A 27,988-nucleotide genomic window follows, 5' to 3' on the forward strand; every position below is an offset into this window, starting at 1 on the left:
ACCTGCAGGCATATTTCATCAGTATCTTGTTTGGAATTAATGTGTTTGCTGCTGCTCCTTTGGACTTACAGCTCAATTGGATCTGGCTCTTACGAGTGCTATGAAACCATGAGCCTTCATTGCCAGCTACTTGCATTCCCCCCCCCCCTTTTAATCTCCTCCCCCCATCCCGTCTAGGCCAGTCATGGCAGGATCAATTTTCAAACAGGAGACACAGACCATGGCTCCCTCCAGGACGATATATGTGTCCCCTAAGCCTGACTGGCGGGAGTCACTGTTGCAAAATCACTAAGATCTACAACAACAAAAGAAAGAGTTGACACAATAACTGGCAGCTAATGACAAATGGATGGGATTGTGTGAGAGAGGAGAAAGGAAGGAATGTGTGGGGTGACAAGGAAAAGGCAGAAACACTGAACAAATATTTGGAGAAGGACCATGGATAGCTGGCAGGATTGCATGGGTTAGTAGGATAAATAAAGTTACAATAAAAAAAATGCAGAGCTACTGAGCATTCAGGAAGTATCAAGACCTCTTTACTTTTTTACACATTTTGTTGTTACAGCCTTATTCTCAAATGGATAATATGCATTTTTCCCTTTTCAATCTACACACAATATCCTATAATGACAAAGCAAAATCAGGTTTGTAGAAAATTGTGCAACTTAATTAAAAAATATGAAATATCACAGTTACATAAGTATTCAGACCCTTTGCTATGACACTCAAAGTTGAGCTTGGGGGCATCCTGTTTCCACTCATCATCCTTGAGATGATCTTAAACTTGATTGGAGTCCACATATGTTAAATTCAATTGATTGTACATGATTTGGAAAAGCAAATACTTGTCTATATAAGCTCCCACAATTGACAGTGCATATCAGAGCAAAATCAAATAATCTGCTGAAAACGTGCCCTACCACTTGACCATATGGACTAATAATAGCTGTCAATACAAAATATAATATAATATAATAAATGGTGGGGGGAGGCAGTTTCATAAAATGTCCAAACCTGATACCATCCAGGCTACCGTGGACTGGTTATATAATCATTAACATCCACCCGACCCACCTAATGTAAAGTTTTGTAATGACAGTGCATTAATATATATTATTTTTTTAGAGTATGTTTTACAAATAAAAATGTCTTTATCTCTTAACTATGGGGAAATTCAAACTAAATATGTTAAATACATTTAAACTGGTATCAAAACATTTCTTCTTCAAAATCAAAGTCATTAAGTCAAAGCCATTGTCGGTAGACCTCCAGGACAGGATTGTGTCAAGGCACAGATCTAGGGAAGAGTATAAAAAATTGTTGCAGCATTGAAGGCCCCAAAGAAAACAGTGGCCTCCATCATTCTTAAATGGAAGAAGTTCAGAACCACCAGTACTCTTCCTAGAGCTGGCCGCCCACACAAATTTATTTATTTTATTTATTTTTATTTATTTGAAGCTTTTATATACCGAGGTTTAGCACATGCCTTCACCCCGGTTTACATTGGAACGAAACAATGATACATAGAACAATTTGAGAAACAAAAGTATATGCAACTAGCATATGGAGAAGGAAGTAACAGGAATAACTAAAAAATAATTTAATTCAAATAACGAAAAAGAAAATAGAAACGAAAAACGAGGAAGGTATGTACAAACTCGTGCTCTGAATACAAGAAAGTCTGAATGGGAAAAGTAGGAAATGAGGGGGGGATGGGGTAGGTAATGGAAGGAGGAAGGGGTAGGTAAGCGGAGAAGAGAAGAGGGGAGAAGGATGGGAAGCATGAGGCATCACAATTGTGGATTGCTTAAATCATCATTGAAAGTCTGGCTGAAGATCCAGGTTTTCAGTTCTTTTTTGAATGATTTATTTTCGATGATAGTGGTGAGGTAGCATGGTAGGGCGTTCCAGAGTTTAGGCCCCGCTATGGAGAGAGCTCTATTTCTGGTGTTAGTAAGCTTAGCCATGGGATATGTGGGTATTTCGAGTAGACGTTTTTCAGAAGTTCTGGTGTTCCGTTGAGGTTTGTGGGGGTGGAACATTTTACTGACTGCGGAGTTAACTGAATTGTGTAAAGCGTCATGGATGATCGTCAGGGTTTTGTATTCAATTCTTTGAATGATTGGTAGCCAGTGTAGGCTTTTTAGTATTGGGGTGATGTGATCCGATTTTTTATTTCCGGTCAGTACTCTTGCAGCGGCATTCTGCAGTAACTGCAGCGGTTTTAAGGTGGATTTGGGGAGACCTAATAACATTGAGTTGCAGTAGTCTAAGCTGCTGAAGATCAGGGATTGTAGAACTGTTCGGAATTCCTGATGGTGGAGGAGCGGCTTTAGGTGTTTTAGTACATGAAGTTTATAGAAACCTTCCTTGGTTTTGGCTGCTATGTGTGTTTTTAGGTTGAGATCTTTATCGATCCATACGCCGAGGTCCTTTGTTGAGCTTTTTAGAGGTATGGATATGTTGTTGATTAGAAGAGAGTTGTGGGCAATGGTTTGGTCTGAGACGTTTCTTCCAATGAGGATACATTCAGTTTTATTCATGTTTAGGCATAATTTTAACTTGTTGAGCATGTTTCTAATTGTGGTTAGGTGTTTGGCAGCTGTGCGAAGAGCGTCTTCTATTGAGTTGGTGACAGGTATGATGAACTGAATGTCGTCGGCGTACAGAAAGAAAGTTATTCCAAGACTGGAGATGAGGTGGCAGAGAGGAATTAGATAGATGTTAAAGAGGGTGGCCGAAAGGGCAGAACCTTGTGGTACACCGGTGTCTAGAGGGAGGGGTTTTGATGAGATGTTATTCATAGTGACCTTGAAGGATCTGTTATTTAGGAAGGAGGTGAACCATTTGAGGGTGAAGCCGGAGAGGCCGATGTTTGAAAGGCTAGATAGAAGGATTTTGTGATCTACAGTATCGAATGCCGCGGAGAGGTCTAGGAGTATTAGGAGGTGGTTAATCTTGATGTCGGCACTTCTTAGAATTTCATTAGATAGGTTGGCGAGAAGTGTTTCCGTGCTGTGATTTTTTCTAAATCCGTGTTGATTCGGGTGAAGTATGTTGTATGAATCAAGATGTTCGTTTAGTTGGGATAAAACAGCTTTTTCTGTCAATTTGGCTAGTAGGGGTAGATTGGATATGGGGCGGTAGTTATTTGGGTCTGACGGATCTAGGTTCTTCTTTTTTAGAATGGGAGTGATGGTTGCAGATTTTAGTTCGGTTGGGAGTTCGCCTTCTTCTAGTGATTTGTTTAAGATGGCGGCTAAGGTGGGGGCGATGATATGTGCCAAATCTTTGAGGTTCCGCGTCGGGATTGAGTCCAGTTCATGACGCGCAGGATTTATTTTATTTAGCATTTTTTCGGCTTCAGTGATGGAGACAGGGTTGAAATGTGACCACTGGGGTATATTCTTAGATTCTAACCAGTCTTCTGTGGTAGTAGAATTGTTGAGAGAGCTTATTAATCTGTTGATTTTGTCATTGAAGAACGTGGCGAGGTTTTGAGATAAGTTGGTATCAATGTTTGAGTGGGTAGTAGAGTTTTTGTCCTCTGTGAGGTTTTTTACGATGTTGAATAAGGCATTTGAGTTGTTAGAAGAGTTTTTAATCTTTTGGCTGTAGTAGTATCTTTTCGTGTTTGAAATCGTGCTTTTATAGATGGCAAGGTGAGTGCGGTATCTTTGTTGGTTAGTTGGGGACATCGATTTTCTCCATTCTTTTTCCAATTTTCTGAGGTTAGATTTCATTGATCTTAGGTTGGAGTCAAACCACGGGTTATTTTTGTCGTTTTTTAGTTTTCGCTGTCTAGTTTTCACTGGGTTTATATTGTTGGCTGTTATTTTGGTTAGATGGTGCCAAGACTGAGTTGCTCTCTTGGAGCTGGAGAGGTCGAGGTTAGAGATTTGTTTTCCTAGTTCTTTTTGTAGTTTGTCTGGATGAAACTGTGGTCTGAATTTGAAGGAAGAGGAGATGTTTTCATTAGTTGAGATACTGGGTTGTAGTTGAGATTTACAGTGGATGAGGAAGTGATCAGACCAGGGGACTGGGTTGACTGAGGTGTAAGTATTTAAGAAGTGGTGGCTAGTGAAAATTAGGTCAAGAGTATGACCCGCTTTATGAGTATGGGTGTTCACTTGTTGAGTCATGTTGAAACTAGATAGCATGTCCAGAAGGGTTTGGCAGCTATGAGTTTTTTTGTTGAGGTCTGTGTGGAGGTTGAAGTCGCCCAGTATAATGGTAGGTTTTTTTGTGCTGATGTTTGAAGATAGGTATTCCAGAAGGGGGGATGGGTCATCTTCTAAAAGGTTTGGAGGGCAATAGACTAGGCATATTTGAAGGTGTTCTGAGTCAAAGAGGGCGATTTCGTATTTCTTTGGTAGGTTGTTGGAGATTTGTTTGATTGCGAGCTCTTTTTTTATTATTAGTAAGAGGCCACCTCCTCTTCGGGCTTTACGAGGAATGGAGAACAGGTCGTAGTTGTTGTTAAGTAGTTGGTTTACGAGAACTTGGTCGGTGGATTTGAACCAGGTTTCTGTAATAGCTATGAAGTCTGGATTATTGTCTTGAATTAGGTCATTTATTAGGATATATTTTTTGGTTAGGGATTGAGCGTTTATTAAGAAGAAGGTCAAATAGGTTAGGTTTCTGAGGTTGTTCTTTAGGGGGATGTTGATGAGATGGTTGGATTTTCGTTGCATATGGTTCATGTTTGAGTTGCTTGGTGGTGTGATAGGCTTCCTGTTTTGAATGCTTGTTGTCGTAGTTTGTGGGTGTTTAAATTGAGTTCTTGAATGAGAGACGAGGTTATTGTCTTCATAGGATTGATGAATGTATGATGGGGTAGCTAGATAGCGTTGGTAAGAGGCGTCATGGAGGGGTCTGGAGAGATAGAAGGTGGAAGAGGAGACGTTTTGGGTGGGAGACATTGGGAGTGTGAAGAGAATGGGAGCACGAATGGGTAGGTTCCTATTGCATGCGACGCCAGGCACGTGATGATTATGTACGAGCTGTGATTTAAATTGCCCTTTTAGGCGCGGCAATTCCGAAGTCATCGGTGGTGCTGATGCATATGGGTAGACCTAGACCGGCACCAGTAGGTGGATTGCTTATAAGGCCTCGTGACTAGCGGAGGGCTGTTGGAGGTATGGCAAGACTGAAAGCCTTACCCCGATGGATCACAGAACCGGATGCGCGGCTCTGTCTCCAGTTTGGGTGGATGAGGAAAAGACTAGACGGACGGTGATGAGGTACGAGTGAATGCTGGAAAGGCTGTATGTGAGGATGATTGAAGGATATTTATGTTTCGGACGGTAGACTCCTATATCACTGTATCTTTACGGTCAGCAATACTTATTAAGGATATCACATTAGATACTTCTGTGTATAATGGTCGGGGCTTCCTCGGGGCTGTACGAAGGGGCGAAACAAAGGGGCAGGCCCCTTTGTCGCGCTCCTTCGGCGCGCGACGCTGGCGCGCGGCGCCGTAGGGAGAGGATTTTTAAACTTCCCTCTGCTGCTGTCTGATTGGCCGGAACGGGCTGGTGGGCGGGACTTCGCGCCGTGGGGCTGCTGCTCTGTGAGGTCGGCGATCAGGCCCGTCGGGGGGAAGGGAAAATTTAACAGGCCTTACCCCGATGGGTCTGGGCGCCGATCGCGCAGGCCTCCCTCCTCCGAAGAAAGCAGGTGTCAGCTTCAGGTTTGTATGGAAGGGCGGCTGGCAGGCAGACAGACGCAGCGCCGGAGGGAGAGGATTTTTAAACTTCCTTCTGCTGCTGTCTGATTGGCCGGAACGGGCTGGTGGGCGGGACTTCGCGCCGTGGGGCTGCTGCTCTGTGAGGTCGGCGATCAGGCCCGTCGGGGGGAAGGGAAAATTTAACAGGCCTTACCCCGATGGGTCTGGGCGCCGATCGCGCAGGCCTCCCTCCTCCGAAGAAAGCAGGTGTCAGCTTCAGGTTTGTATGGAAGGGCAATTGAGCAATCAGGGGAGAAGGGTCTTGGTCAGGAAGGTGATGGTCACTCTGACACAGAATTCTACTGTGGAGATGGGAGAGCCTTCCAGAAGGACAACTATCTCTGCAGAGCTCCACCAATCAGGCCTTATGGTAGAGTGGCCAGACGGAAGCCACTCCCTCAGTAAAAGGTAAATGTCAGCCCGCTTGGAGTTTGTCAAAAGGCACTTAAAGAACTCTCAGAACATGAGAAACAAGATTCTCTGGTCTGATGAAACCAATATTGAACTCTTTGGCCTGAATACCAAGCATCATATCTGGAGGAACCCAGGCACTGCACATCACCTAGCAAATACCATCCCTACAGTGAAGCATGTTAGTGGCAGCATCATGCTGTGGGGATGTTTTCAGCTGTAGGAACTGAGTTGCTAGTAAAGATCGAGGGAAAGATGAACAGAGCAAAGTGCAGAGAGATCATTGATTAAAATCTGCTCCCAAGCTCTGCAGACCTCAGACTGGGGTGACAATTCACCTTCCAACAGACAATGACCCTATGCACACAGCCAAGACAATGCAAGAGTGGCTTCAGAACAAATCTATGAATGTCCCTGAGTGGCCCAGCCAGAGCCTGGACTTGAACCCGATCAAACCTCATCTAGTAAGAGAAAGGAAGTGATGATCCCCTTGTACAAGTCCTTGGTGAGGCCTCACCTGGAGTACTGTGTTCAGTTCTGGAGACCGTATCTCCAAAGGGACAAAGACAGGATGGAGGCAATCCAGAGAAGGGCGACCAAAAAGGATGGTCTTCATAAAATGACTTATGAGGCGAGATTGAAGAACCTAAATATGTATACCCTGGAGAAGAGGAGGAGCAGGGATGAAATGATACAGGCTTTCAGATACTTGAAAGGTTTTAATGATCCATGGTCATCAACAAACCTTTTCTGTTGAAAAAAAATCAGTAGAACTAGGGGTCATGATTTGAAACTCCAGGGAGGAAGACTCAGAACCAATTTCAGGAAGAGAGGGTGGTGGATGCCTAGAATGCCTTTCCGGAGGAAGTGGTGAAGACTAAAACTGTGAAGGATTTCAAAGGGGCATGGGATAAACACTGTGGATCCATAAAGGCTAGAGGATAGGAATGAAGAGAAGAGCCATGGGGGTGGCTTGCTGGAATAGTGGCTACTACCTGGTGATTACTACCCTTACTCAATAAGCCTTCACATGGTTACTGTAACTCCAACATTGCTCTCTGCTTCAACGGCAAGGGGAAATGTGGAAAAGAGGATTTGTATTCAGACAACAACCAACAAGGACTGTACTCATAGTCTGGGTAAACAAATAAGCGTGGGGGTAACTTGCTTCTTGCGGCGGTTATTACCCTAAACCAATTAAGCCTGATACTTCACTTTGAATGCATATACAATGTTGCTCTCTGTTTCAATGGTAGGGAGAAATGTGGAAAAGAGGATTTACATTCAGACAACATCCAACAAACCATTGATCTGTGCAGTCTGGGTAAACAAGTATCAGGGTAACTTGCTTGATGCGGCGGTTACTACCCTTAACCATTAAGCCTTATGCTCACCTTTGATGCAACTTCAACATTACTCTCTGCATCAATGGCAGGTGGTGGCAGGAAATTTGAATCAAACAGTTACCAACAAGGGCCCTGAACTTGGTGGTCGGTGAAACAGATAAGTATGGGAAAATAAGTGTGGGAGCTTGCTGGGCAGACTGGATGGGCCGACTAGTCTTTTTCTGCAGTCATTTCTATGTTTCTATGAAACCTCTCTGGAGAGACTCGAAAATAGCTGTGCATCAATGCTTCCTATCCCACCTGACAGAGCTTGAGAGGAACTGCAGAGAAGAATGGGAAAAAAATCCCCAAATCCAGATGTGCCAAGATTGTAGCATCATACCCAAGAAGACTGGAGGCTGTAATCACTGCACAAGGTGCCTCAACAAAGTACTGAGTAAGGGTCTGAATGCTTATGTAAAAGTGATATTTTAGTTGTTAGGTTTTTTTTATTCAATTGCACAAATTTCTACAAACCTGATTTCACTTTGTGTAGACTGAGGAGGAAAAAATGCATATTATCCATTTTAGGGTCCAAATACTTTCTGAATGCACTGTATCCATTTGGGGAGCAAGAATACAAGGAAACAGTATGTCATGGGGAAGAGAGACACTTATGTGCCCCAATCAGAAAAAAGATCTTGGGGTAATCACCTGATGATTTTAAGGTTACAAAACATTGCAATAAAATAGTGGCCAGAGACAGAGGAATGCCTTGGAGCACTGGGAGATGTTCACCAGTAGACAAATGGAAAAAATAATGCCTCTGTACAGATCTTTGGCAACACTTCATCTAGAGCACTGGATTCTGTCCAGTTCTGGAGTCAGGAGCTACTAAAGGATATGTGCTCATGAGTGTATAATTAAGGATGTTGGGAAGGCTGCTTTCCAAGTTATAGAATGTATTATCGGCCCCATTAAAATAACTGTTTTGAGCAGGTACACTCAATGGATAAACTCGAGAAATGGGTGGCACAAATAACTAATCAAGAAACATTTAATCTCTAGAATAATCTGCCTTCAGATGGAGCAGAAGCATCTTTGGTCTTTACAAACAGAATGGATACTTTCTTTGGGGCATCTGAAAGCCAACGCGCGTACAGCCATGGCTGGGCATCAGAATCTAAAAGGCAACTTGTAAATGTGAACACAATGGACACGTCTGTTATTGCTGTTGTAGCACTTCCGTGAGCTTCCTGGCAGTGTGCAATCACTAAGCACAAACATTGCCATACAAATTGATCATCCAGAGACTGCCCAAGCAAGAGAAATGTGAAAGCAATGGCAAATATCATAAATATGACTACCAAAGCTACAGAGTAAGAATGTATAACAACTGAATAATAATAAATGATAATAACCTTTGTGTTATCTTCTATGTCAAACTTTCCATTTGTGTGTAATAAAATTAATACAATATCGTGGACTTTGTGTTCAAGAAACAAAGGAGGCCTGTAAACCGATCTTTTCAAGCAGTAAAAGTTGTACTCTGAAAAGCTAAAAGTGCCCCCTCCGGATTTTTCAGCTTCAGTAAGCAAACGTATAAAGTGGAACCTTTGATAGGTAATAAAAGAGCCCTTTACACATCACACGGCTGCCATGGCATACCCGTTATGTGAGACAGAGATGATAAGAAACCTAGGGAATAAAATTCTGCAATGTGAGACTATTAACATTTGCTGATAGCATCTAGAAGAACACGTTTGCAAGGTCACACATAACAAGGCACTCAGTAATTAATCCATGGCATGTGTAAGACCCTGCATTGGAAATAATCTCTTCCAGCCAACCGTGACTGGTACACAGATGAAGAAATTTCCTCGTGCACTAATGATTTCAGGTCCTTAGGCTGTATGATCTTTTTTACCAACAACAGATTAAGCACCACAAAGCTTACTGTGTTTTATACTTCCTAATTTGTTTTGCCCTGAAAGTACTTCACAAATCCATTCTTCTGTCAAGCTAATTGATCAGCTTCAATATTCTAGACCTTATCACTCACAGAAGTTCATCTTTGGCCTAACTCAGCCTTACCCTGATGCCTAAGTAAGCTATAACATGTAAGAAAGTGTGTGATAAAAGGTGACCATTAACTTAGATTGAGAAGCACATATTTCAGGTTTACTTAGTTTCAATTTTCTTTTCTTTTTTAAATACATACCTTACAGCTGACTATCAGCTTCTGTTTGAACGCTGACACCACCACCTAAAGAGAACCTTCTCTGAATGGGAAGGATGATCTGCAGCTTTCAGAAAAAGTTCCATTTAGGGCAGGGGTCTGAAACTTCGGTTCTCGAAGGTCGCAAACCACCCTAATGAATATGCATGAAGTTGATCTGCATACAGCTGAGGCAGTTTCATGAAAATATATCTTATGCATGTTCAGTAGGAGTGTCCTGAAAATCAGATCAGGGTGCAGCCCTCGAGGACCAAAGTTTGAGACCCCTGGTTTAGGCGATTCTGTCAGCACTCCAAACAAGAGTCCATAACCGACAACTAGAAAACATAAATAAGAGGAATTAAACACTGAATATAAACTAATGTATGCCGCAGAGACAGCATTCACAGCCCCAAAGGAAGGAACCCCAACCATCATGCTACAGTGACACCTGATGGCCAGACTCAAACTTTAATATGGGCATCGCATACAAGAAAATGGAGTCGTATAGCAAATCTGTTTATTGCCCACATCTTTCAAGTTTGGGAGAAATATAGGATGGTCCTATAAGAAGCACAAGAATTTTCACCCTTACGTAGCTTGGAGTCAAAAGAAGGGTGCGTTTGGAAGACTTGCCATTCCTATTAGGGCAGATATGGGCAAAGAAGGGATTAAAGAATTTGGGGCAATTTTGCCAGGATAATAAGTTAATGATTTTGAGGATTTGGTGAGATGATATGATTTAACAGAAAAGGATAGATACAGCTATCTTCAAATTAAGCACTTTTTTAGATTTAGATTTCATTAATTTATGAATTGCCTAACACAAAAGAGGGCTAGGTGATGTACAAAGGAACATACATAATAAAATGTAAAAATAAAATAATCTTTAAAGGTATAGAGAGGCCACTTATTTATTTTGAATGTTAAGCACAAAATAAGGAATGGATAATGGGCTGATATCCAAATATACACTAAACCTAACATGTTCGAGATTGGGAAACAGAATTGAGTGAAGACTTGGAAGATCAGTGTATTACTTGGGCTAAAAAAAACTCTATCTCAGCTCTGAAAGTAAAAAATAGTTATAAGATTATGTATCATGGGTATTTGGTACCATATTGACTGCATATAATGTATTCTAATGTCTCTGAATTATGCTGACAAAACTGTGGTTCAGTAAGAACCTTTGGGCATACATGGTGGGAATGTGGGAGAATACAAGCTTTTTGGGGAAAGGTTAAAGAGGTCCTTTTTGAAGTCTTGGTTGTTACATTAATCTTGGACTCTAAAATTTATTTGGCTTTAATATTACCAAATGGCCAATGAGACATTTGAAACTTATGGTCCAAATCTTGGTAGCAGCTAGATGCGAATTAGCTGAACATTGGAAAAGAGAAGATATTCCAACCATGGACACATTCAAACAATGTTTGGATACTATTTGGGAAAGTTGACGACAATGCAAAATGAGGCACTGATAATCTTTCAAACCGATCTGGAACGAAATTAGTAGAATATATACAGGAGATGATATATATATATATATATATATATATATATATATATATATATTTATATATCAGAACATGCCATACTGGGTCAGACCAAGGGTCCATCAAGCCCAGCATCCTGTTTCCAACAGTGGCCAATCCAGGCCATAAGAACCTGGCAAGTACCCAAAAACTAAGTCTATTCCATGTTACCGTTGCTAGTAATAGCAGTGGCTATTTTCTAAGTCAACTTAATTAATAGCAGGTAATGGACGTCTCCTCCAAGAACTTATCCAGTCCTTTTTTAAACACAGCTACACTAACTGCACTAACCACATCCTCTGGCAACAAATTCCAGAGTTTAATTGTGCGTTGAGTAAAAAAGAACTTTCTCCGATTAGTTTAGATGTGCCACATGCTAACTTCATGCATTAGAAAAGGAATGGTGAATAAAACGGAAAATGTCATAATGCCTCTGTATCGCTCCATGGTGAGACCGCACCTTGAATACTGTGTACAATTCTGGTCGCCGCATCTCAAAAAAGATATAATTGTGATGGGGAAGGTACAGAGAAGGGCTACCAAAATGATAAGGGGAATGGAACAACTCCCCTATGAGGAAAGACTAAAGAGGTTAGGACTTTTCAGCTTGGAGAAGAGACGACTGAGGGGGGATATGATAGAGGTGTTTAAAATCATGAGAGGTCTAGAACGGGTAGATGTGAATCGGTTATTTACTCTTTCGGATAGTAGAAAGACTAGGGGGCACTCCATGAAGTTAGCATGGGGCACGTTTAAAACTAATCGGAGAAAGTTCTTTTTTACTCAACGCACAATTAAACTCTGGAATTTGTTGCCAGAGAATGTGGTTAGTGCAGTTAGTATAGCTGTGTCTAAAAATGGATTGGATAAGTTCTTGGAGGAGAAGTCCATTACATGCTATTAAGTTCACTTAGAAGAATAGCCACTGCCATTAGCAATGGTTACATGGAATAGACTTAGTTTTTGGGTACTTGCCAGGTTCTTAAGGCCTGGATTGGCCACTGTTGGAAACAGGATGCTGGGCTTGATGGACCCTTGGTCTGACCCAGTATGGCATTTTCTTATGTTCTTATGTTCATGGAGTGCCCCCTAGTCTTTCTATTATCCGAAAGAGTAAATAACCGATTCACATCTACCCGTTCTAGACCTCTCATGATTTTAAACACCTCTATCATATCCCCCCTTAGCCATCTCTTCTCCAAGCTGAAAAGTCCTAACCTCTTTAGTCTTTCCTCATAGGGGAGCTGTTCCATCCCCTTTATCATTTTGGTAGCCCTTCTCTGTACTGAACACTTACTACAGAGCTATTTTCTTGAATAGCACTGGGGGGGGGGGGGGGGGGTCAGAAGTAGTGGTGGGGAAAGGGTACAATATGGGTGATAATGCAAAATTAACAAAGAAATGTGAATGTTTGAACATATATATACTGCGATGAGTCTTGGTATACCACAATGTCTTAGTTGATGTATATGTCTGTCTTTGCTCAATAAACAGTTCATTTTTAAAAAGTAATAAATAAATGTGCATGTGCACCATGTTGTGGAAGGAGCCACCTCTGTGGCACAATAGTCAAGAGCCATCATTGCATTGGCTGGAATAAATTGGATGGGGGATGAAAACATAGGCAGGAAAAGCTCTGGATTCTTGTAAATGAAGTCTCATGGCAAAAAAAAACAAAAACCCATAGTAACCCAATAATGATAATGATGGCAGAAAAGGACCAAATAGTCCACCCATTATGCCCAGTAAGCAGACTACCCCCATGCTTCTCTTAAGGGTAGCAACTGCCGCTCCGTACAGTTATTCCCAAGCCTTATGGTAACCCATAAAATATTTACTGCTAGCAAAATTTTTACTGGGTGATGAGCCTTCTTGAAAATTCAGATGGTGCTTACGTGTTTTGCTTATGGACTTGGCCTTAGAAGCAGTCCTGTGCTTTTCACTTATGTCTGTGTACCAGTACACCAGACCATAAAAGTCAGGGCCCATGTTGGTTATCATCTGAATCCAAGATATTGACTTCATAAGTGAGCACAGGACAGGAAATAATTATTAACAATCACCTTTGAAGGATTGCTGTGTATAATTGCTCTGAATACATTGCTAGATAGGAGACATAAGCTTGAGGCCTAGGAGACAAGTTTGAGTCCATTGTTACTGAGCGCCAGGCGTGCGGCAGAGGCGATGCACGCGGTCCAGGAAGGGTGAGATGTCTGATGCTAGCTGCTGTGGTAGTTCCTACTAACCACAGAAAACACCACAAAGAAATCATCTTAGATGAGACATCCCTCCAGCCTTCAGAGTTGGCAAGGGTTGTCAGGGCTGCCTGGGCATGCTGTCTAGAATGGGAGTGAGGGAATTAAAGAGGAGGAAAAACAAATGTGTAGAGGGAACATTTTAGTATAGTTCTTTTAGAGCAAGCTATATGTGAGCTGCTCAGATAACTTGGTGACAGCAGCAGCATACTGCCACAAAGGAGATCCAGGTTCAACTCCTGATTACAAACTCTTGGTTCTTGGGCCGATCAGGGGCACTGCATTTGGCTGTCACTCTATAGCAATACCTATTGACTGATACAAGAGTACACATGTACCAAGCTCCGAAAGGGCCCAGGTCTGGCACTGCAACACCCAGGCTAATGGGGTGGAGGGAGGGATTTAAGTTCAAAGAAAACCTTGGTAGAGCCAGTAGGCCATGCTCAACACAAGGACAGTGCCAGACAACGAGCAAGATTGGGAGAACGCACTATATTTAATATACAATAGGATAATTTTTCTTCTGGCACCAAGTGATATCATATACCATACCGCACATATGCTTTTCTGAGTTAAAAAAAAAAAATGAAGGCTAGCGCTCACCTCACGGATTTTCTCCATCGCCGTTGTGAAAATGTAGACGATGACGTACCACTCCAGTGCACTGGGTTTGGACTCCATCTTCACCAACACAGTATATGTGAACAGCATGAGGAACACCAAATACGCCATCTACAAAACACACAATGCACGCTCTGTGTACACAGGATGGGCAGGGACCTTCGCTTTCAGTTTTTATTTTATTTTTCCCAGAAATGTATCAGGATTTAACAACACAAACAAAAATGGGAGAAAATCAGTGGGGGAAAAACAGACTCCTTTTTCCACTGATTTTCTCCCTTTTTTTTTTTTTCCTTTCATTTTTCACAGGAATTTAAAAGTGTTTACTACAGCAAAATTTGAAAACGATGGAAAAGATAATTTTTTTTTAAATTAAGATACGATGTCAGCCTCTATGAAGGGCAAATATGCACAAGGGTGTAAATAAAGGCACCCGCTACTCTTCTCATGGGCAAATCTGTGGATTTCTACTTCATTTTAGAGCTCAGGACTACATTTTACAGAATTTTTAGACATTCATTAGATTTCAGTGATTTTTAAATTTAGTTTTTTTACATTTGTACTTAATGTAGGCTTCTTGCTTATGAAGGGGCCATGCTGGCAGCACTAGAAACTGAAGATTTCTATTTGCCCACAGGACAGATACAGAATAGGCAGTGCCAAAGCAAACCTCTTTATGCTGTCTTGCCAATGTGTCTCAACCCTGCTCCGAAAACACCACCTTGAAATGTGTGACTGCAGGGCTTAATTTGAGGACAAAAAGGAAAGGGAGCTGTGGAGCGGGCGTGGGTCAGGGTGAGGGTGAGGCCCGTGACAGGGGAAGGACCAGAATAAGGGCTGGGAACTCTCTCGCTCTGCTAAACACCACACACATATATGCAAACGATCCTGTATCTCCAGCCTTCAATCTTCCTCAGCCTCCAGCCGTGCTCAGTAAGCACCGGTGGGAGAAGGACAACTGGAGGCTCAGCACTGTTGGGGGCTGTGGACAGAGGGTCACTAACGTGGAGGAGGAGGAGGGTAGAGAGAATGGAACCCTTTCTATTTACCCTCCTCCTCCTTCTCGCTGCCCTGATGATCCTGGTGCTGTATCCCAAGCCTCCCCAACCTCTCCCCCATGATTCCTCCTTATCTCCTCTCAGTGGTGCTAGAGCCTTCAAGTCTCACTCCTAACCCACAGTGGTTTTTAAGTCCTCCTACCTCCCCCCCCACAAACACACAATTGTCACTAATTCCCCCTTCCTGGAAAATTATGCTTGCACTCCTTGGCCAGTAAGGCACGGGCCTCTTCTTTGAGCCCGAATCAGCTGGCTATCCTCTGCCTTGGCGGTAGAGGCAGACTGGCATGCACCACCCACTCTTAGCCTCAGACAGGGCAGGGGAAGGTCTGGAATTCAAAAGTGAATCCTGCCCTTTGCCTCCTCAAGGGAGAAAGTAAAGGAGCTGCACCACGTGCTCTCCTCACTCCCTCTTTCCAAACACCGCACACCCTCCTATTCCTTTCCCTTCCTTCATTCACTTTTTTACTGCCCCCTCCAATTGCCTCACGTAAGACCTCCCCCCACTCTTATATCACTTACACCTCACAGTTCCTCCAATCCCCTCACTCACACCCAACAACTTTGAATCTCTCACTCTCTCCCCCAACACAGCCCCACAAATCCTCTCACCCTTTTTAGCCCTCCCACTTTCCCTCACCCATTTGCCCTCCCTTTTCTCCAATACCCTCACTCACTCTTGCCCTCACTCATTCTGCTTTCCTACAATCCCTTCATTCACTCTCACCCCTTCCTTTCCCTAACATTGCCTCACTCACTCTCTTTTCCCCTTCCCCCTCTCCTAGTGTATTCACCAGTGGTGGGTCCCAGGAAGCCAGCACACCCAGTAGTGGCAGAAACAGTGGGGATGGCAAGCATTCACCTCACATCTTTTTGAGCTTGGTTATTATCCCTAAAGACCTACTCAATTGTGCCTGGAAATTACACAAAAATCAAAGCCACGTGACTGCGCCCTCTCAGGGTAAGCAGCTCTAATACACTCTGCTTTTCTGCCTGGGGGGATCAGACTTAATAGGTGCCACCACTGGCTCTGCTCCATTTCTGCAGGAAACCAGAACCGATTTATACTACCTGCTCCACTTTGATTCCTTGGGTTCCAGGAAAAAAAAAGTGGGTTGTTCTACCAAATGTTAAGCCTGAATAACAGACACTAAAAGGTGTTGAATTAGCCCAAGTTTGAAACTTGTGAGGTGTAGGCCAATCATCAAGATCAGGGTTAAAGCTTTGATGACTGGTACTATTGCTCATAAGTTTCAGAATTGTGCTAATTCAAACCTTTTGTGTCTCTTCTTTGCTCTGCAGTTTCTATTTCAGTAACACCCAGTTCCCTATAGAACAGGAGGAGATGGTCTGAGTTAGGGAGCAAAATGGCCGTTCTCTGCTTTGTCTGCAGCAGCTCAGCTCCTCCCCTCTTCCTTGCAGGCTGCCTGAAGGGGAGGGGCTGGAGCAGAACACTACTGGTACTCTTCCACTTGTCTGAAAAGAAGTGCCAAAGCTATGTTCCAAGCTGTTCCCCCCCACAAATTAAGCCCCGTGTGAATGAACAAGGCTGCCATGGCTAATCCTTGGTGTCAGCTTAAGATTTAGGGAAACTAAGAGGATATGGATGCGTATGTGGACCGGGAGAGAGAGAGAGAGAGAGAGAAACAGAGACAGAGACAGAGAGAGAATCCGACACTCTCTCTCTATATATATCCCACTGTAAGAGGGGCATGTTCAACTCAGGATGGGTTTTGGGAGGGGGAGCAGTGTAACAAGGGACTACAGACCCTTGTGCCCTAGGCAGACCAATGTAACACTGCCCCTCCAAAACCCAGTCTGAGCTGAAAGTGCCGCTCTTACAGTGGGATATATATATATATAGGGTGTCAGATTCTCTCTCCCCCCCCCCCCCCCCCGTCTTCTGGTCCACATATACGTGTATGGGACTGTTTTTCCACGAGCAAGGCTTTCAAAATCTACCTGTTAGTGAAGAGGCATTCCCAGGGACAGAGTGAGGGAAGGGTTTCTACTTATGCACATACTTCTGAATTTTCAAATGTATATGCATATTTTTTTCTTGGGGAAATAACTGCCCACACAGATTAGCAGGTGTAAAAGTGTGGGGTTTTTCCCTGGGATAATTTTCAAAGAGAAAGTTTTCCCTTTAAAAACTGGTGTAAAATTCACAGGCAATTGGCTTTGCAGAAATGTGGCCAGTTACAAAATTAGCTCCATAATATAGTGCGGCTCACCAACAATGCATTTCTTAATAAGGAAATAAATCTATTAGAAGAATGCAGTTTTTATGCAGCTAACCAAAATCTGCGCATAAGTTTAGCTGAACTCTACTGAAACGGATACTCGTTATTAGAATAAGGCTGGCAAATCAAGACCAAATGCTGGTATCCGGGGGCAGACTGACAGTGATCTGGGCCCCTGGACAATAAAGGTCATTGGCCCCTAACCACCCATCTGAGGCTAGGGGGAAAGTGGGCCCTTAGGCACTGCCCCCATTGCTCAAATGGTCAGTCCACCCCTGCTGATGATGTCTAATGTAGCAGCATGTGTTAGACCTGCAAGGGCTGTTCCTCTTTAAAATCAGACCCTAGCCCCATCCCTGCCCCCACCAAGATCCAAACAAATGCCCATGAGTTTGGTTATATAAAGATTTTAATTTCAGGGAGTCCAGATCTGGTGCGTTTCTGGGAAGGCAGACAGATTATGTAGAGTTTTTGATGAAAGTACCTGCTGTCTCCTTTATCAGTTCACAAACCTCCTCTATGCAGTGAGATAAAAGATTTACAGCTGAAAAGAAATGTTTCCCTGGGTAAACATTTAAACCACTGTTTTATAGATATAGATATAGATATATAAACATATAGAAGTCAACTCTGAGCAGTATGGGGAGTGAAAAGTTAGCTGGGTAAAGTAATCCATCTAACTTTAGCCAGGTTATTCAGCATGAGCTAAGCAGGTAAATCTCCCGCTGAACGTATCCAGATAACGTTAGCTAAGTAACTTTACCCAGCTAACTTTAGACCAGTGCTCAGAGCAACAAGACTTAGCTGCTATCTGGCTAACAAGTCCAACCTCCAAGGCCACCTCCTTTTGTCCGTGTAAATTTTAGCCTGGCAATGACTCACCCAGCTAAAACTTATCCATTTGGTGTCCCTGAAACTTGCACGCTCAGGATTTCTTTGGCTAAGTCTTGAATTGAGCTGGACAAACCTCTCTGAATACTGACAAAATATGTGCTATATTAATCGTAAACCATAAATTCCAGTTTATACATTGTTTTCCAGCATATAATAAAGTTTTGACTTGTGTTCAGGTCATTTTGGACATATAATCATATTTTTATTGTATTACCAACTGAACCTAAACAAATTAGAATATGTCTGAAATAATCAGAACACTTTATGCTCCAAGTACTGATTAACTAGAGTTAGAACCCTTTGGAGCTCCTCTAACCTCTAACATGTGCATTTCTGTTAGGGAAAAGAGAACTAACCGTATAGAACCAGAACTTGACAATCGGGGCATTGTAGAATTCATAGACTTTTCTGGTTAAAGGAAGACTTTGCTGCCCACTGCTTCCAGTATACGTCTGACTTTCATCCATCTTCTCAGACCCCTTTTCTGCATCATAATCCTGTATAAAAAAAAACAATGTGCTTGAGAAAGGCAACACATAGGAAGAAAGAAAAAGGTGGACTGGAGATAACCTTAGGAGTTTGTTATTTATCATGTCTAGTCAACCAGTTGATGAATCCCCATTACATACAATTATTGCACAGCAAGACACAGTTCAACCATCTTAATGGAGATATGTATATTGCACTGAAGTCTGAGTTATTTTAGAACAGTATGATAGTGAACTAAAGTACATTAAAAATCCCCAGGGTAGTGTGCAATCTCCTGTTAAATATTTATTTATTTATTTATTTATAAAAATGTGTTAATCGCCTTCCAATTTTTACAATAAAAATTTCCAAAGTGATGTACATACATTAAAAAACAATAAAACAATAAAATGAATATAAAACACAGCAAAATATAAATACCTCACCACCTCCATGTTACCATCCACCGACTCCATCTCTGATACAACATATTCCTCATTACCTCTGTATTACCACCTACCTATACCATATTACAGTCAGCAGATAGATCACCATCTCATTACCTCCTGCCTACTCCACATTTCTAAAAATAAATAAGGCACCTCCTTCATAGTAATACCTCCCACCCATTCAATCCCAAACACCTCTAGATTAAGGAATGCGCCAATTTAACTTCCACTAACTTAAATCAACTATAGAAGAGATAACTCTTATACCCTGAGCCAAGTTTTCATGGCAGCAACATCTAACCACCTATCTACTTAAAAGAGAAATCCGATGCCATCAACCATGTTTCTAGCAAACAGCAAAATTTCATCAAATCTGTTTCCCCTCTAATATTCAGAGGGAGCTCGTTCCATAATAGAGGAGCTGACATAGAAAGAGACAGATTATAAAGTTAAAGTCTAGTATGTTGAAATTTCCTAATCCGGGGTACTTGGAGCATAAAAGCATACTGAGAACGAGAGGTCCTATTTAATTTCTCCTACTAGTTTATGTTTAATTGCCTATATCTTAACCATTGTTAAATGTATAACGCTCCTAAATGATTGTTTTGACCTAATTACTCATACTTGTTTTATGTTCAATTATATATAGTATAACCCTTGTTAAATGTATAACGCTCTAGCGTAAGTTCCTGTTCTCTGTACACCGACGTGATATCTCTGATGAGCAGCGGTATATAAAAAACTATAAATAAATAAATAAATAAATAAATAAATATTTCAATGAGATCTTATTTCTCAAATATAAAAGACCTAATCCTCGTAAAATCTTAAAGGTCAGGACCAAAATTTGCACTTTAGCTTGACCGGCAACCAGTGCAATTTCTTAAGTAGAGGAACTGCTGATTTCCTTCTTGATCGTCCCATGACTAATCTCGCAGCTTTATTTTGGATTATCTGTAGCTTCCAAATTACATTGCCTGTGAGTCCCCACTATATCAGCTTACAATAGTCAATTACTGAAAGGACCAGTGCATAAACTACAGACTTTAATTAGTCCTGGGAGAATTCTGCGCTACTGTGGAGCACAGACTTTCGGGTAGATTTTCAAAGGGATACGGGCGTACCCCCCGAAAACCTACCCCAAACCCCCCCTGCGCGCACCGAGCCTATTTTAGATAGGCTCGGCGGCGCGCGCAAGCCCCGGGATGCACGTAAGTCCCGGGGCTTGCATGGAGGGGCGTGGCGGGGGCATGCCGGGGGCGTGCCCAGAGTGACACGGTGTTTTGGGGGCATGTCGCGAGTGACACGGCGTTTCGGGGGCGGCGCTGCGGGCGTGGTTTCGGTCCGGGGGCGTTCCGGGGGCGTGGCCGCGGCCTCCAGACCAGCCCCCGGGACCGGAACATGGAGCGGGGCAGCCGGCCGGCGCGCGCAAAGTTACGCCTGCTTCCAGCAGGCGTAACTTTGCCGACAAAGGTAGGGGGGGGTTTAGATAGGGCCGGGAGGGTGGGTTAGGTAGGGGAAGGGAAGGGAAGGTGCGGGGGGGTGGAAGGAAAGTTCCCTCTGAGGCCGCTCCGATTTCGGAGCGGCCTCAGAGGGAATGGAGGCAGGCTGCGCGGCTCGGCGCACGCAAGCTGCTGACCCAGCCGCGCGTATCTATTAAAATCCCGCGTACTCTTGTTCGCGCCTGGTGCGCGAACAAAAGTACGTGCTTGCGCTAATTTATAAAATCCGGCCCTTTGTGCAGAATTCCCCCTCCCCCTGTGCAGAATTGCCAAATTCTGTGCAGAAAATGGTAGAGGAGACCCCGGCTTGCCGCAAACAGAGCGCACCATTCATGGTGAAGATGAAGGCCCCCAGCGTGCCGGTCGCGATGAAGATGAAGGCCCCTGGCATACCGTTCGCGGTGAAGATGAAGGCCCCAGCGTACTGAAAATGGAGCACACGCACCATCTGCGGTGAACATAAAGGCCCCCACGTGCCTCGGGACACACTCCACTCGCAGCAAAGATGAAGGCCCCAGTGAGCATGAATGTATGTAGAGAGGTGTGTGTGGGGGGAGGGGGGGAGGAGGGGGAGGATGAGAGATTAGGAGGGGGAGGGGTGAGAGAGAAAGAGCAGGAGGGGGAGGGGGATGACAGCAAAAGAGCAGGGGGGTGAGCAGGAGGGTGAGAGAGAGATAGTGAGGGTAAGCAGGGGGTGTGTGAGAGAGACCAGTGAGGGTAAGCGGGGGGGGGGGGGGGGGTGAGAGAGCAGGGGGATGCTTGAGTGTGGGTGCCAGAGAGAGGGAGCCTATATGAGGAGATTGTGAAGGAGCGTATGTGTGTGAGAGATTGGGAGCTATTGTGTATGAAAAAGGGATCCTGTGTATGTGTGAGGGTGGTAGCCTGTGTGAAGGGATTGTGTATGTGTGAGACAGAGCAGGTGTGAAGAGGTGCAGGAGAGACAGACATAGGTAGCCTGTATGAGGGTGTATGTGTGTGAGAGAGAAAGGGAGCTTGTGAGAGTGTGCATACAAGAGAGAGAAGGACCCTGTATGAGGGGATGTGTGTGTGTGTGTGAGCGAGAGTGAGGGTGTGTGTATGTGTACTAGAGAGAGGGAGCTTGTGTGTGAGAGAGGGAGGGACAGAGGGAGCCTGTGTGAGCGCAGTACTGAGAACGGGGTCAAACTCTGGAAGTGGAGATAGATTGGAAGGGGTTGAGCCTCGTGGTGGAGGGGAGAGATACTGACAGGTGGAGGAGTTGGGGCCTGAGAGGGCAAAGTGGCCAGAGGAGTAGGGGGAGAGAGTGGAAGGGACACTTTTACAGTGAATTTCTAGGGAAATTCTGCTCAAAATATTTAAAATTCTGCATCTTTAAGTAATAGTTTTTTTCTGTATTAATTTAAAATGTAATTACTTAAGGGCCATCAGGTAAATTGAGTAATTTTGACCAATATAAAGTTTGCAGAATCTTGCAGAATTTTAAGTTTTTGTGCAAAGAATTTTAAATTATTTTGCACAGAATTCCCCCAGGAGTATTTAATGTTTTTAGATTTAAGAAATTTTTCAGCTAATGCACTAGTCTTATTCTGTAGTAAGCAGCGCTAAGTACCACACTGATTTGTGCAAGGGTATATCTACGTGCGTATGCTGGCTCGCATAAATGGGCGTAACCATTTTATAACACATGCGTGTATATGAGTGCATGTATAAAATCGGCAGTACACATGTATATGCACACACGATTTTAGATGGGTGCATGCATGTGTGGGCAAATGTCAGCTCTACCGCATAAGTGGGGGGGGATTTTATTACAATCATGCACCAACGCAATTACTAGTTTCCCCAGTCCGTTCCCAGTTCACCCTGGTAATAGGACTTCCTAACTCCTCTAAGTAACCTGTCTCCCTTTTATCCCCAATCCTTCAATCCTTGCTAACTAGCCTCTTTTTTTTTTTTTTTTTATTATAGTAGTTGCAAGCCATCCACAGCAGAAGTAAAGATATGTGGATAGGGACCCCAGCATGCACTTATGCTATAAATAATTATGCACTGTCTTAATGCTCAAATCCTATGCCCCACCCAGGCCACACCCTTGCTCCGCCCCTTTTTACCAAAAAAAAATGTTGGCACATTGCAGGATATACGCGCATACTCGTGCATTTTTAAAAAATCTGCATAGTGCATGACGGCTCGAGAGAAGCAAGAACTAGGCCTCCCAGCTTCCTATACCAAACCTCTACAAATGGTCCAGAACTCTGCAGCCAGAGTCCTCACAAACTCCAGGAAAATGGACCACATTTCACCTATCCTCAAAAACCTCAATTGGCTACCGATCCACTATAGAATCATGTATAAAACCATTAACATCATATACAAAACTATCAACCAAAACACGCACCTCGACCTACAAATACCTCTTAAAAAATACACTTCCGCCAGACCCATCAGGGAATGCTACAAAGAGTCACTCCAAATACCAAAGGCCAAAACCTACCAACATAAATCATTGAGTCTCAGAGCCTTCTCTTCAGCAGGTCCAACTCTCTGGAACTCTATCCCACCAGATTTGAGACAGGAGCCATGCTCTCTAACATTTAGGAAAAGACTAAAAACTTGGCTTTTCAAAAAAGCATTTCCAAGCCTTGAATAATTCCTCCATTAAATAGCACAAACTCTTATCCAATAACTGGACCAAATACAATTCAATCAACCTTAAATTGACAATCATCAATACCTGCTGAACTTTTATCATAACACTGTCGTATTTATGCATTTGGTTATTTATGTTCCGTTCCATAGTGAGGTATTGCCACAGTTTCTCACATATTCTTATTTACTCACTATGCTACTCTATTACATTAATAGACTGAAATGTTAATATTGCTCTGTGCAATCTCTCCCCTTTTCCAGCTCCAAGTTGATTTCCCTGATTTATTGTAACTTTCTCAATTCCTATATCTGATTCACGATATTTAAAGTTCAAGGTTCTTTTTGAGAACATTGTTTTACGTTATGTTATGTTTTACACACTTTGTTAATTGTAAACCGGGTTGATGTGATGCCTGTCATGAAACTCGGTATAACAAAAACAATAAATAAATAAAATAAATAAATCTCCCAGCTTTGGCACACACTGAGCTCTTAAAATTTACCCCAAAGTTCTTTGCATCATAATTTCTCTAATGATTTAATTCTAAATAAAATTTACACAAGGTCACTCAGCATGCCAGAGAGCTCAGAGGACTGACAATTTCAGAATCACCCCCGAGGAGCACAATGTTTTATTGGATGGGCCATTCAAATACACAAGAACATAATAAGTTGCCATACTAGGTCAGATCAGGGGTCCATCAAGCCCAGCATCCTGTTTCTAACAGTGGCCAATACAGGTTACAAGTACCTGGCAAGTACCCAAACATTAAGTAGATCCCATGCTACTAATGCCAGTAATAGCAGTTGCTATTCCCTAAGTCAACTTGTTTAAGAGCAGTTAATGGACTTCTCCTCCAGGAACTTATCCAAACCGTTTCAAACCCAGCTACACTAACTTGCCTAACCACATCCTCTGGCAACAAATTCCAGAGCTCATCTGTGCATTGAGTAAAAAAGATTTTTCTCTGATTTGTTTTAAATGTGCTACATGCTAACTTCATGGAGTGCCCCTTACTACTTCTATTATCTGAAAGAGTAAATAACCGATTCACATTTACCCGTTCTAGACCTCTCATGATTTTAAAGACCTCTATCATATCCCCCCCTCAGCTGTCTCTTCCCCAAGCTGAACAGTCCTAACCTCTTTAGCCTTTCCTCATAACGGAGCCATTCCATCCCCTTTATCATTTTGGTTGCCCTTCTCGGTACCATCTCCAGTGCAACTATATCTTTTTTGAGATATGGCGACCAGACTTGCACACAGTACTCAAGGTGTGGTCTCCCCAACAGTGGGGATGTTCTTCCAGGTCACTGACCTGAAACCTTTTTGAACTTGCTTCCTTTTTCCCCTTAGGAAAATGTGGAAGGTGGAGGCAACTGCCAGCTTTGACCCACTGCCTTTTTTTATATATATATATATAAAATTCCACTGACTATATATCATTAGCAGTATGATCACAGATTATATCTGATTTTTTTAAATTTTCGTGTAATGAAAAGTGATGCGAGTATTTCTCTCGTATGTGAAACTGCCACGTCTAACCTCCTGCAGGAGTTTCCAGCCTCAAAGAGTACTAAAAGGGAAACCTTCACTGGTTCTTTTTAATGTCGGGGGGGGGGAGATGCAGGGGAAAATGCATAAAGATCCTTTTTTCTTCCAATAAAGAATTGGATTCAGGGATTCTGTCAAATGGGATTTTTTCAGAAGCCAAAAAATATCCATGCGTATAAATCTGAAGTATTATCATGCTTCCGAAAATCTAATTCTACAGAAATAGACATGGGGGCAATTACTTCTAGCCTCTAGGACCAAGGAAATAAAACTTGTAAAACTGGAAGACAATTAACGAGCTGACATGTTTCTATTTTGCCCATTAATTGAATGACAGAATGCCCAATACCATATGATCACCGGACGTTAAGCAGCAGTATTGAGAGGTGTGAAACTGGTTTGCTTGGCACCTATGGGGAGAGTAAAGGCATATCTTGACTCCATTAGAATGCAAGGACACTTCGACATGTGATGCATGCATGCAGTTCTGATGAAGATCAACATAGCAGCACTCTGGTTTACTCAGAGTCATAAAAATGGAAGTAACGAGAGAGGAATGGTCAAACAACATTGCCTCAGAAGCACAATAAAAATTATCATGAAAATAGGGAGGATCATCATGATTTTGTCTGCTGTAATTACAGACTCAGTTCTGTGCTATTTAAATATAAGTTGCATGCCAATGCTTTTATTTCCTTGTGAATGTAACTCTGTCTTAACATGTGCACAAAGGTTTTAGAGTCCAGCAAGGGTTGTTTCCTGCTTCCTTAAGGGCTCTGTACTAGTTTAATAGCCAAATCTAGTCCATAGGTCACATGGTATGATGGTTTTATGTCGCTCCAGAGCACTGAAACTGCACATCTGCCACGTACATACAACCACATGAAGAGCTTGTAAAGGAACTCTCTGCAACTGACTGGCTCTGCCCTAACTCCAAGGGATATACTGGCTATGGCTTGCCCAGTTTCAGCAGGATCTGGCTTGACATTTGTACCAGTTGGCATTGCTCTGAATTATCTCGTTGGCACTCAAGCACACACTCAGATAATTTATTCAGCTATGTCCACAAACATGAATACATTATGTTACCAAAAGTACATAAGGTAAACATAACAGCTGCCAGAGTACTTACATATATTTTGAAAGAGGAAGTTCATAAATGTAAATTATATTTTGCAAACTACAAATGTACTGGGAATGAATACACAGAGAAACATGCATAGAAGCATCCAAATGAATGCAAAGAGAAAACACCAGTGGAAAACTGACAGAGACCACGTTTGCTCAGAAATCTGCAACAAGTGCACTATGCAGGACTGACTGGGATGGCATGGCCCAGAGAGGTCTGGATCCCAGGAGAATGGTCAGCTCCGTCAGTCCACAGCGAAGCAAGGAAAGCAACAATATAAATACAGGAGAAAAAGCAAAAACAATTATTATATAAACCAGGGACAGCAGATCATGCAAAGAACTCAAAAATGAAATTTCAGACCTATTAGTAAAAATTTGTAACCTATCATTAAAATCATCCATTGTACCTGAAGACTGGAGGATAGCTAATGTAACCCCAATATTTAAAAAGGGCTCCAGGGGCGATCCGGGAAACTACAGACCTGTTAGCCTGACTTCAGTGCCAGGAAAAATAGTGGAAAGTGTTCTAAGCATCAAAATCACAGAACATATAGAAAGACATGGTTTAATGGAACAAAGTCAGCATGGCTTCCGCTTTACCCAAGGCAAGTCTTGCCTCACAAATGTGCTTCACTTTTTTGAAGGAGTTAATAAACATGTGGATAAAGGTGAACCGGTAGATGTAGTATACTTGGATTTTCAGAAGGCGTTTGATAAAGTTCTTCATGAGAGGCTTCTAGGAAAAGTAAAAGGTCATGGGATAGGTGGCGATGTCCTTTCGTGGATTACAAACTGGCTAAAAGACAGGAAACAGAGAGTAGGATTAAATGGACAATTTTCTCAGTAGAAGGGAGTGGACAGTGGAGTGCCTCAGGGATCTGTATTGGGACCTTACTTTTCAATATATTTATAAATGATCTGGAAAGAAATATGACGAGTGAGGTAATCAAATTTGCAGATGATACAAAATTGTTCATAGTAGTTACATCACAAGCAGATTGTGATAAATTGCAGGAAGACCTTGTGAGGCTGGAAAATTGGGCATCGAAATGGCAGATGAAATTTAATGTTAATAAGTGCAAGGTGATGCATATAGGGAAAAATAACCCATGCTATAGTTACACAATATTAGGAGCTACCACCCAAGAAAGAGATCTAGGTATCATAGTGGATAACACATTGAAATCGTCGGTTCAGTGTGCTGCAGCAGTCAAAAAAAGCAAACAGAATGTTGGGAATTATTAGGAAGGAAATGGTGAATAAAACGGAAAATGTCATAATGCCTCTGTATCGCTCCATGGTGAGACCCCACCTTGAATACTGTGTACAATTCTGGTCGACACATCTCAAAAAAGATATAATTGCGATGGAGAAGGTACAGAGAAGGGTGACCAAAATGATAAGGGGAATGGAACAGCTCCCCTATGAGAAAAGACTAAAGAGGTTAGGACTTTTCAGCTTGGAGAAGAGACAGCTGAGGAGGGATATGATAGAGATGTTTAAAATCATGAGAGGTCTAGAACGGGTAGATGTGAATCGGTTATTTAGAATTTCACATAATAGAAAGACTAGGGGGCACTCCATGAAGTTAGCATGTGTCACATTTAAAACTAATCAGAGAAAGTTCTTCTTCACTCAACGCACAATTAAACTCTGGAATTTGTTGCCAGAGGACGTGGTTAGTTCAGTTAGTATAGCTGTGTTTAAAAAATGATTGGATAAGTTCTTAGAGAAGTCCATTACATGTTATTAATTAAGTTGACTTAGAAAATAGCCACTGCTCTACTATTACTAGCAATGGTAACATGGACTAGACTTAGTTTTTGGGTACTTGCCAGGTTCTTAATGCCTGGATTGGCCACTGTTGGAAACAGGATGCTGGGCTTGATAGACCCTTGGTCTGACCCAGTATGGCATGTTCTTATGCAAATGAACATGTGTAATATAAAAAATGAGCCAGTACATTG

The 27,988-nt window shown here is 42.5% G+C and overlaps 1 protein-coding gene across 1 annotated transcript in view; it reads right to left on the reverse strand.

Annotated features, from left to right (window-relative positions):
• Positions 1–27,988, reverse strand: part of TRPM6 (transient receptor potential cation channel subfamily M member 6) — a 187,192-nt gene that overhangs the window by 127,499 nt on the left and 31,705 nt on the right. Inside the window, exons 4-5 of the mRNA XM_029615982.1 lie at positions 18,645–18,785; positions 14,076–14,204 (exon numbers count right to left, since the gene is read on the reverse strand). Of these exons, the coding sequence (XP_029471842.1) occupies positions 14,076–14,204; positions 18,645–18,785 (270 nt within the window). The remainder of the gene's footprint in view (positions 1–14,075; positions 14,205–18,644; positions 18,786–27,988) is intronic.

Source organism: Rhinatrema bivittatum, chromosome 1, assembly GCF_901001135.1.
Source record: "Rhinatrema bivittatum chromosome 1, aRhiBiv1.1, whole genome shotgun sequence".
NCBI classification, from domain to species: Eukaryota; Metazoa; Chordata; class Amphibia; order Gymnophiona; family Rhinatrematidae; genus Rhinatrema; species Rhinatrema bivittatum.